Source organism: Octopus sinensis, linkage group LG25 (genome assembly GCF_006345805.1).
Source record: "Octopus sinensis linkage group LG25, ASM634580v1, whole genome shotgun sequence".
NCBI classification, from domain to species: domain Eukaryota; kingdom Metazoa; phylum Mollusca; class Cephalopoda; order Octopoda; family Octopodidae; genus Octopus; species Octopus sinensis.
Genome location: NC_043021.1, coordinates 14,283,361 through 14,295,676, shown reverse-complemented (window position 1 = coordinate 14,295,676; position 12,316 = coordinate 14,283,361). Strand labels below are relative to the sequence as shown.

Here is a 12,316-nt window from a genome sequence, read left to right as displayed (position 1 = left end):
CATTGAAATGTTAGTCTTTTCTGTGGGACCTTATTGAAATGTTATCCCTTTTCTGTGGGACCTCGTTGAAATGTTATCCCTTTTCTGTGAGACCTTGTTGAAATGTTATCCCTTTTCTGTGGGACCTTGTTGAAATGTTATCCCTTTTCTGTGGGACCTTATTGAAATGTTATCCCTTTTCTTTAGGACCTCGTTGAAATTTTATCCCTTTTTCATGAGACCTCATTGAAATGTTATCCCCTTTTTGTGGGACCTTGTTATCCCTTTTCTGTGGACCTCGTTGAAATGTTATCCCTTTTCTGTGAGACCTCATTACCCCTGCCAATGGGAAGGCAGTGAGAGGTTTGCTCTGTCTGTGAGACTTCAGTGGAATATTTGCCCTGCTAATTTGATGCGAATGAAATGTTATCCCTAGTGATGTGACATGCCCCTAATATTCTCCCTCTCTGCATCACATTAGTGAAATGTTAACATTTTCCCCCAGTTGTTTCTGTCATCACTAAAATCGACCTTTGCTTTTTCTTTCTTTTTTGCCCCCATTGCTCTGTGGATCTCCACCCTCTACAGGATATGTGGGTTGTGCTACCGTTGGTGCTGCTGCTTGGTGGTTCATGATCTATGAGGAAGGACCTCAACTCAACTATTACCAACTGGTAGGTTATACTTCTTTTTGATTTTTGTCATTTCTGTTTGTTTAGTAAAATTCATAATATAGCTTAGAAGCAGTTTGGGGTGGTAGCTACAGATAACCGGGTGTACAAGAAAGAAAACTAGTGTGATTATTTAATCATGTTGTTAGCTGTTAGATAGACCTTGTCCTGTTTGGTTAATAACGCTATCTTAGAAACCATAACAGGATCTTTTGGGAACCTTTCTGTAGCTGACATGTCTCTCTAATCACACTGGCTAACTAAAATTGTATGGATTCATTAATTTTGTGGATATAGGCACAGAAAAATAAACGAAGTGAACTTAATTATAATTAAGTTGGGTTTCCTTGGGTTTTTAATTCTCCATTTATGGCCTTATAACAGTTGCATTACTGTTTTGTACTATTGTGCCTGAATGAAGACAGATTTGTAACTGTACAGGTTACTAGGTTCTTGGGTTGTCTGCTCTGCTCTGCAAGGATTCTAACTGTTGCCATTTTGTGCCAGGTTTTTACTGTGGACTTTGACCTGGGTCTCAGTTGCATCTCTATCTCCTCAGTTCTGGGGAGAAAGCCAATGAGGAGGGAAGGTCATGGTTGCTGCTTCTCTGTCCCTGACTTTTAACAAAACAAATTTGCTAATTGCTCATTGATGTTAATAAGCAGAAGTGCCATGCTGGAGGATGGGGGAACATTTGCTTAAAAATCTGCAAAAGATTTATATCCTGGTGGTTTGTTGGTTGGTTGATGGTCATGGCATCGTCAGATACTCCTTTGATCCATGTGAAGCAAGTTCTAGTTAGTACTGGTCAACAGTGGAATACTCTCAACATTATTATTTCCATAATTCCTATGGAGTGTTTCTCTTAAACTCAGTACAGGGGCACTATGATGAGTTACTTCCCTTCCCAATGGAAGACTTCTCAACAGTTGCACAACTTGCTACAAAGAGCAGCTTTCGAATTTCCCTCTATTCACCCCCACTGTATTATCTTTCGAAAGATGCAATAGTTAGTGTAGCCTTAGATATAATGTTTTACATGAGAGGGGATAAAATAGTCTTCCCTTGTCGGCTCCTCTCAAAAGTTTCTGTCACTTAGTGAGAGGGAAAGAGGTCATGAGGTCGTTTAGTCATTAAAAATGTGTCAAGGCTTTAAAGATCTGTCAGATCTGTCTGTACTGGTTGACTTTTATTTCAAGAAATGTCATGAGAAATTTACTAATTAATTAGTTTTTCTTTGAAGGAACGTGGACAGATATTTTATGTATGCTGAACTTTGACCTTTCTACAATGTCTGCAGTTGAATTTGGAGGATTTTTTGTTGTTTGTTTTTTTTTTCTCTTCTTGCCCTTCAGTTTTGATCCCCACCTCTCCCTTTAAATGTAAGTGAATCTAGACAGGTTATGAAACAGATGGGTTGCCTTGGGCTACTCTTGCTTACATCTGCGTTTTATCATGCCAGAAGTGCAACACCCCAGATCTGTATTTAGGTGTATGATGGTTTATACCCAGTACATTGTCCACCCAAATAGGTAGTCTTGGGCTAAACTACAGAATGTATGTCACAAAGTATACATATTTACACAAACCGTTGTAACATTCAACTGCTTACTCGTACATAACTGATATTTGGTAACCTACTCCATTTTGAATCTATTTTAATTAGTTACTAGCACTATGACCCGGCAACGCCGGTTCATAATGCTAGTGCATGCATATACAGCTGCGTGCGTGCGCACATACACCCGAGTACTGTCCAAATCTCCGATCAATCACATACAGCTAGCTGGCATTCAATTGGCGTATCAAGTTTCAGGGATTTTGATTGGGTTTTGGATAGAAAATTCACAAAAAAAGTCACTTCTATTGATTTTTTAATGGCTTTGCAGGGTGACTGGGGAAATGTAAAGATGTGCATGACCACCCTTGGATGGTTTTGAATGACCATAGAAAGTGCAAGCCCTCTAACTGAAAAATTGTGGATTTGTATAAAGGACATGCACACAGACATTTTGCCGTTTATATATATAGAGATTCCTATACATAAATTTGTGTTTTAACTACCACTCTGTCAGTTATGACAACAAGGGTTCAAGTTGATTAGATAATTATGCTCTTAATGTAGTTCTTGGGGAGATTCAGCGTGACACAATGTGATAAAAACTGGCCCTTTGAAATACAGATGCTACTCAATTTTTGCTACTGAGGCAACATGAAATGAAATGTCTTGCTCAAGGACTTGATGCACTGCCAGAAATTGAACTTATGACCTTATGATCATGAGCTAAATACCTTAACCTCTAAGCCATGCTCTTCCACATTTAATTTGTGTCTTATAATGTGATGATTAAGAATAACATTTGTGAAAAACAGAGAGAACCAAACAACTTTAGCTTCTGACTCACTGTTCTGAGTTCAAATACAAGGCATGTTCATCTTGCCATAATTAACCTTGTTGTTTCTCCACATAGAATCTGTAAGTACCAGTAATACAATGGTAATGATTCAGTCTTCTATAAACAATTTAATTTGTTTCCCAACTGTATCAGCTTTTAGTCCATGTATTCTGGCAATATGGTTAATTTTAAGGGGCCCGGCAATCTGGTCCAGTGATTCCCATTCTGGGGTGCTAAAATTCATTTCAGGGGTACTGGGAATCCAAATTAAAACTTCACCTGCCTTCTAAATATCACTATAGAATATTTCAGAAAAGTTACTAGCAGAACTGGAATATGAAAAAGTTAAGACCCCCCCCCCCCAACTCATTCCCACCACTTGCAAAGACTCCAAATTTCCATTCTCTTTATTTGTATTTTATTTTTTAATTTATACTATAAAAAAAATCATTAGTGATTTGATATAATGGGTGATCAATCTCTCCTTTCTTGGTTTGATTGGTTACTGAATTATCTTTAAGTCTTTCAAATTATGTTTTTGTTGCTATGAATAAGATTTTGAATTTCAGGACTTTATAGTGTATATTTATGATATTTCTTTCTACTTTATAAACATATATCAATTATATCTGCATATGTACAGTCAATATGTACAGACAACATTTTCAGTTGGGAATTTTTATACTTATATTCTTTTACTTGTTTGTCATTTGACTGCAGCCATGCTGGGGCACCGCCTTAGAGTGTTTTCTAGTTGAAGAAATTGACCTCAGGATTTATTCTTTGTAAGCCTAGTACTTATTCTATTGGTATCTTACGGGGATGTAAATATGTCAACATCAATTGTCAAGCGGTGGTGGGCAGGGGACAAATATAGACACAGTCACACACTCAAATATATATATATATATATATATATATATATATATATACGGAGATGTACTCGCATAGCAAGTAATTTGATCTGAGATCGTGTGCTGAAACGAAAACAATTGCAGCGTGGAAGGTGTTTATAAGCCATTTAAGAAACACACAGTGAATCGAACGGCTTTTGTGTGTTTCTTAAATGGCTTATAAACACCTTCCACGCTGCAATTGTATATATATATATATATATCATCGTCATCATTATCATATGTCCGTTTTCCATGTTAGCATGGGTTATATATAAATAAGAGACAGAATGATTGATTACTAGTGTGTGTTGATTGTTTACATTTCTGTAACTTAGCTGCTTTGCAAAAGAGAATGATTGAATAAGGACCAGGCTTAAAAATAAGTACTGGGGTTGATTTGTTTGACTACAAGGTTATGCCCCAGCATGGGCTGCAATCCAATGACTCTAACAAGTAAGGGATAAAAGAAACAAAAATAAAAACAATTGAAATATTGTGTAGATAAAAAAAACAAAAAAAATAAATGTATTCTGAATATACATTGTAAACATGAGATTGATAGCCAGTCCAGAAAATATATACAAATCTTATTCAACCAAACCAGTCTTCTCCCAAAACAGGAAAAAAAATCAAAAAAAAAAATCAAGATAATAAATAAAATGCCATGGCTGGATTTTCTGAATAAAACTTTGAACATTTGTTCCCTCATTTGATATGTGCTGCAAATAATTTTCACACTTTCTGTTGGTGTAACTTGACCTGTCCTCTCACAGACCCACCACATGCAGTGTCCTGCTGAACCAACAAGATTTGCTGGTATTGACTGTGGTATATTTGATGCTCCTGCTGCCAAGACTATGGCTCTATCAGTCCTGGTAGTCATAGAGATGCTTAATGCTCTCAACAGGTAATTTTTTCTCAGTGTAGTCCTAGTGACACAAACCACCACCAACCCCTCCAAATTAACTTTTAAAACAAATTTTTTTTCTTTTGTCTTTTTATATTCTTTTAATGTATTGTTTTTGTTCATTTTTTGGTGTATCTTACTAATTTGTTTATGTATATATATTTTTTCTTTTTACATGGTTAACTCATTTGAATTCTCCTTTTGTGGGTGACCTTAAATTTATTAAGGGCCAGTGGACTGTGAATGGCTAGATTTGAATCCTTTGTAGTTGTTCCTCCTTCCCTCTCTGCTTCTCCCCTCCTGCTATTGTTTTGAATCCCCCTGGTTGTTATCCTGCAAGGCTCAACTTTGCCTCACCTTTACATTCGGTATTTGGTGAATGAAGGAGTTTGGTGTTGCTGCCCTCAACTGTATTCCTTGCTGCAATGTAAGGTCATCCAGGATTGTACACAATACAACATCCGAATACTGTTTGAAAGTATTCACATTGAGTCCGTTCAATGTGAATACTTCTGACAGTGTTTGTCTCACAATAGAGAGAAGGGCAGGCACCACCCAAGGTTCCTGTGTGGATTGAAATGAAAATGGAGAAGCTGTCATGTCCAAAACGAAGCTGGCTTTAAATTTTTATAACTTACCCCACACCGTGATGAAAGAGGGGGTCAAAAAAATTTACCCTTATGTTCAGGTAGGTTACAGCTTGGATCTATTTGTTCATGTCAGAACCATTGCCTTATTGTTAGAAGGATTGGTATTGAAAGACTACAGTCCTTGGAAACTGAAAGAGTTTCAAGATAAGGTGCTTAGTGTTCACTTCCATGTGTCATTCCTTCCCATTTGGGAAAAATTCATTTTTCTCTTTTTTTCTTTTTTCCTTACTTTCTCTGTTTTGTAACAGATAAGGTTCTGGGTACTGAACCTTCAAAAGCTTTCAGAGTTTGCTGATAGTTTAGTTGGGGCGAGGATGGTGATAATGCCGACAAGTTTTTCTTTCTTTTATTTTGGAAGCATACAAATATTATTAATGTTTATTTCCATAACTAATTTCACCATAAATGACAGTGTATAAAAATATATAACTACTTGTGTTCTTCATTTTATACACCTCTATTATATAATATATAATAATACTATCATATATATATATATATAATGGCGGTGCCCCAGCATGGCCACAGCTCATAAGCTGAAACTAGAATCAATCAATCAATCATATATATAATGCGTGCGCGCGTACATACACACAGGCGTCAGGGCAGAAATACAAAGTGTCGATTTCTTTCTTTCTCCAATCCTATATCGTTATGGATATATATGTACATCCATGTAGAGGTATAGATATATATCCAGATAGATACCAGTGCAACTGTATCTATCCAAAACAAAGACTTTTTTTAATGAGAAAGAATGTCTTGTATGTTCCATGGTAACTGATCTGATGCTTTGCATTTCTGCTGATAAATAATGCATGTTTCTTACAAACTTAAACACGAAGCCACCATGACTCAATAGCAATTGACAATGATGGTGGTAATAATAATAATAATAATAATAATGACTAATTTTATTTTTTACACACATATATAATAATCTAAAAAATAATCTACTGGTGTTACTTTTTAAAAACCAATCCTTGTATGGCTTCTAAGAATAAAAGAAAAAAACTTGTCTGCGTATTTGTTACAATGTAATATTATGAAATATTATTTTAAAAGCAATGGAACCTTGGCTGTGTAAGTCTAAAGGTTATTCTTGTATCATACACACATACATACATGTCTTTGAGTGTGTTTGGCAATCAGAGCATTGGATAAACAGCGTTGTTTGTTCCTGGTCTTTGTACTCTATCTTTAAAAGCTGCTAGGGTCAGCTTAATCTTTCATCTTTTCGGGAACCAATAAAGAAACATAGGGGCCCGGTCTTGGTGCCACCTTCTCTTCTTCCTGCTGTTACATCTTGGATGTTCCTCTAAAGAATTTCATAAGAAATTTTTAAACTGATACAAAAATGAATATTATAAATAGAAAAAAAAAAAATCTTCCATTGCTTTGTAATATTTCACTATATTTGTCTTCAGAGAAAAGTGAAAGGAAAACAGAAAAAAGGAGAAAACAAAAAGTTCCCCATCCCACCCCCAAATTCTCATCTCCCTCCCTTTACCTTTTACACAACGATGTCGCCAGAAACAGGAGGAGGAATTCAATTGAGTCTCTTGATCACTTATTTTACCATTTTCACATCCTATTAATCTGATCGCGGCAGCTGCTGTTACTACCAACGGACACGAGAGTGAAGAGAAAAATATTAATAATAATAATAATAATAATATAATAATAATAATCATTTGTCAACATTACTGCGCAAGTTTTTTCTGCCAGAGCAGATGTTAACGAAGCCCAACAGAGGGTGATGGATTGATTTTTTTTTTTTTTTAATTGAAACCAATTTGATTTTTTTTTTTTTTTTTTTTTTTTCACTATTTTAATGAATTCTACTAACTCCTTAATATTCATTAATACTATTTCTTTAGACCCATCACTCTCAGTGTCCGGCACAGGAGGGCCGTTTCAAAGGCATCGACTGTGACATCTTTGAATCGCCTGAACCTAAAACCATGGCCTTGTCTGTACTCGTCGTCATTGAAATGCTGAACGCTCTAAATAGGTAAGGAGTCTGTGTCCCACACCTGGCTGTCTTGCAGGAAGTTTGTGTGAAGTGATCGTCAACGTCAGTAACCTAATCACGAAGGGGATGTGATTCAGTTATATTCACTATCACTATTATTATTATTATTACTACTATTATTATTCTTATACAAAATCCTTTTTAAGTTTCCATAAAATATAAACTTTTTTTTCCTTCCATTCCCACCACTCAACTGTTGCTTCCAATATTCTCAGAACTTCAAGAATATGACATGATATGAGAAAGGAAACAAAACCATATCTTTGTTTTACAAACGTATTCTGCTAGAATTTATCCTATTCCTCTTTTCTCATTTTTTTTCTATTATATTTTAACCTCGGAATATTTTCCTAGTTTTCTTGTTCAATCGAAACCTTTTTGTGTCATAATATACATGTATTGGTTCTATATTTTGATTTTGGATTCTTCAGGATTGAGTTAAATTCTTCTAGGATTCAGCTAATATCATAAAGTTTTATAGAAAGATACTTCAATTTTTTTTCTATAAATATTTAAAATATTATTTGAGTTATAAGTTAACTATATCCATCTCCTCACCTTCTATTCTTTTTTTTTTCTTGGTATATTCTAGATAATTTATAAACTCAGGGTCCTTAATCTCTACTTTCAGACAATAAGATAACCATCTATTCAACCATTATTGCGAGCTACATTTTATTTCCTTCATCTTTATGCCTCCTCCCTCATCTTCTCTGGCCCCTTCCTGCAACTCCTCTCACCTTCTTCTCCTCCTCCTCGTGTGGTATGCTTTCTTGCTTGCATGTGATATCTAGATAATAACTCGTTATGTTATTATTTATTTACTGCTTGATATTTCAATGAATAGCGGTAGGAAGGCCAACTCCTTTCTTAAAAAAAAAAATAAATAAAACCCATGCCACGCATGTTTGCATGGAAATATTGAATATCTAACAACTTTGTTCTCTCTTTCTATTTCCTCTTTATCATGTTCTATCCTGGCATGGGTTGGACAGTCTGACAGGATTCAATGAGTCCAAGAATTGCATCATGCTCCACTATATTTGGCATTGTTTCTGCAATTGAATGCCCTTCATAACACCAATCCCATTACAGTGTGTACTGGGTGTTTTTTTTTTTCATGGCATTAGCACTAGCACAGTTGCCAAGCAGCTTGCATGACTATGAACCCTGTGCGGGTTTGGTGGGGTGGACTTTAAGCTAGGAGAATAAGGGGTAGAGACTAATAAACTATGAGAGAAGGGGTCAGAGCAGAATAGATTTCTTGCTGTAGAGGAATGACTACTCGCATTTTAGGAAAGAGGGTGGTTGGGGGTAAGGCTGGACAGCAGTGACGAAGTCTCAGAATGGGTTTTCAAGGTATGAGGGATGATACAATAGAAGGATGAATGAGAGACAACATACCAGTGCATAGATTGCAGGGATGGATGGGGAAAGAAAAGGTGTCACAACAGTGACCAACACCTTATTTTTGTCTATTTCTTAGTCTACATATTTATGAAAAAAAATGTCTATAGTAGCAAAAATACATGCTAAGACTTATCTATGTTGGGTTTAGGCCTGCACTAGTATGTGTGTAGTTTCACCCAAATATCTTAGGGTGTTCTTGTGCATTCACACTGATATCTACAAGCTGAAATTGGTTTATAAATAGAATCGTATTTAAAAGTTTGTCTTTATTTGTATGATGGATTTTTTTCCCCCTCTACCTGCAAGTTTTTGTAGGTTGGGTGATTTGGCCAGTAAGGGCAAGAGCAATGTTTGACTTGTTCAAGATTTTTATTACTATTGCTATTTTTATAGCAATAAAGTTCAATAGAACTTTCAAATCAACAGAAAAAGACAGAACTTACGAGTGAAAAAAACAATCCATTCGCTTTGGCCTTTGTTTCTCTTGGAACCATTAACAAAGGACTTAAGGGATTCTTGCTTGATTTGCAAGTCACACAACTAAAGAAATCCCTCTGTTATTTATCACAACCAAAATAACAAAACTGGCAGAACTGTTAAAGCATCTCAAAACAATTTTCTTGCTGTGTTTGTTCTGGTTTTTTGCATTCTGCAACCTACCTGTTTCAAATTTTTGCCTTTCATCCTTCCGGGGTTGACAAAGTACCAGTTATGTTCTGGGCTCAGTGGAATCAACTAACCCCTTCCTTTTATTTCAGCCTCTGTGCTTCTACTAGAAATGGTTATCACCAACTCCATGCTCCCACCCCAACCCCCAACTTCCAGAGAAACCCTGGACTCGACAAAGATCTTTCTGGGTTTTTACTTCAAACTAATCTCTTCCTTGCCTGTCATCTCTTCAACCTTAAATGTCTCTTTTTGCTGCTAATATTTGATTAGAGACCTTAAATATTTTGGTAGTGAAACAAAATGTCTTATCCCTGAGATAAGACACTCACATACATACATATGTATATATATATATATAGATATGTAATGTGTGTGTGTTTTGTATGCATATGTTTATCTATGTATAGTGAGGTGTGTGTTTGCTTTTATATGTAAGGTGATTGGGGTTAACATAATTATCAAAATCGCAGTTTTGTTCTATCAACCAAAAGGCTGATTAAATGAAACTGTAGCTTAGACAGTTATGTAATTATGGTTTTTTTTCCCCCTCCATATACAAATAAAACACATATTAGGCCCTACACAGTCCTAAAACAAGGGTGTATTGAATACTTTAATGTGTTTTTTGTACCACAAAATGAACCAAACCTGTACGTATAAATAGTTTGAGAAGGTTTCCTTATCTCTTTTGCTAATACGAAGCAACATTGTTTTCTTAAATATTTATTTTGAGAAGAGGTGTGGGTGAAATAATTTTCATAGTTTCACACCATTTTTTTTTAAACATGATCATCAATTAAAAAAAAAAAAAAAAAACTTTGTAAGATCCTTAAGGGCCCTGCCATATTTTTTTCTTTCTTAAGTGTTGGTCATTGTGGTATTGAGTCTTTTCTCTAATCACCATCCCTGCACCACCAGACATCTTCTATGGCACCATTTCTTTACTCTTTAAGCATTAGGGTGTTAGTCTATAAGGGAGCGAGTCTTTCTCTCTTTCTTTCCTCCCTACAAGTGTCCTTCCCCTACCCACAGTTAGCTGTTACAACTATCCCTAGAACATGATATCAATCTCTGGTACTGACATAGGTTCTGGAGTTGACTAGTCACAAACTTTGCTTTAAAAGAAAATTTTTTTTTTTTTTTAAATAAATGAAAAAGAAACTGCTTTATTTCGCATCAAGCATTTCTGTTTTGCTTTCCATCAGAAGCTATCTATCTCTCTTATAAATTGCATCTGAGCCCTAAATCCTACCACTTCCCATATATTTTCTTTTTTGTTGTTGTTGCTGCTGCTGTTTTTACCTTTTTTTTTTTTACTTTATTTTTTAAATATCTTTTAAAGTTAAATTACTAAAATGTCACCGCCACTTCCTGTTCTATCCCTGTAGCTTAGAACTAACCAAAATTTATTTTAATTTTTCTTTTTAACATTATTCTTGGAGTTGGTGCAGACTATATATTTAGTGCTGCTGCTATGCTGGGCTTAGATTGGATTACAGTAATAGCTTTACACTTGCTTTCGTGATTATTATTTTTGTTAAGCTAGTAAGGTGATTGATAAGTTGGATGAAATACTTAGACATTCCTTCCAGCTTTACATTCTGTGTTCAAAATCTGGCATGGTCAACTTTGCCTTTCATCGTTCCGGGTCATTGAAATGCTGACCAGTTGAGCACTGGAATTGATGTAATCCACTAGCTTCCTACCCCCAAATTTCATGCCTCATGCCTATAGTTGGATTATTTTTACAGGTTCACATTCTCTAAGCTCAAATATTTTGCCAAAGCTGGAGTCAGATCAATAAGAACCAGTAATATTAAGTCAATTCTTCCAAAGCAGTCTTGCCCTTTTTTGCCTGGGGTTACAAGGAACCCAAAAGAATTAATCACTGTCTGTAATATATATCTAATGTCATCTTTGCATCCCATATGGTGTGATCAAACTTCTAGTGTTGTCCCCTTTATTCATTCACACATGGTCATTTGATGGCCTCCTAAACTTAGATGGTCTGTTTGTTTACAAATTCCTAGTCTTTAGTCCTGTTATCATTTGTTTCTTTGTTTTCTTTTCTTAAATATTTCTTCACATGTTCATCATTTCCACTCGTCCTAAAAATTTTCACTCTCAGAAAGTTAGTTTCCATGGTTTTTGTATGTTCCTTTGTCCAGCGTTGTCTTGTCCTTTTAGACATGTTTTAAGGTTCGGTTATTGTAAAACAAAGATATCAAGATATATGTTAGAATATTCTGTTTTCTTCCTGTTTTTCCCTGCAACATCCATTTCCTTCTTTTTCTCCACTCCTCCCCCTTCAATCTCTCAAAGACGCGGAAAATATTAAAACTACAAACCTTATTTACTCCTATTGCCATTGTCCCTAACTAGAACCTAGTTTCACATCAACTGAGACAGTGGACAGTTCTCCAATCTTAACCTCCTGACTGGCTTCCATTTAACTTTCTGCATGTGCCATACACCAAGGGGAAGTGCCACTGGACTGGGGAGCTGCCTCTAAGGTATCCATTACCTGCTGCCCTTCATGTCTGACTTGCAATGAAGCCTATGAGACCTAAGTGACGTTAAGCTGCCATGTTGAACCAGAGAGAAAGAGAGGCAACAGATAACACAAGCAAAAGAATACAAACTCTATTCTATTATCAACTCTTGTGTGTACATACATACATATATAATATATATATATATATA

General features: G+C 35.6%; 1 protein-coding gene across 2 annotated transcripts in view; it reads left to right on the top strand.

Moving 5' to 3' along the window:
* LOC115224251 (sarcoplasmic/endoplasmic reticulum calcium ATPase 1) overlaps positions 1 to 12,316 on the top strand; it is a 129,149-nt gene that overhangs the window by 81,425 nt on the left and 35,408 nt on the right. The window contains exons 21-22 of one of the 2 annotated variants that reach the window (XM_029795055.2): positions 568 to 653; positions 7,380 to 7,513. In XM_029795055.2, coding sequence (XP_029650915.1) covers positions 568 to 653; positions 7,380 to 7,513 — 220 coding nt within the window. Of the gene's footprint in view, positions 1 to 567; positions 654 to 4,715; positions 4,850 to 7,379; positions 7,514 to 12,316 lie in introns of both variants that reach the window. The other variant, XM_029795056.2, reaches the window with a different exon arrangement.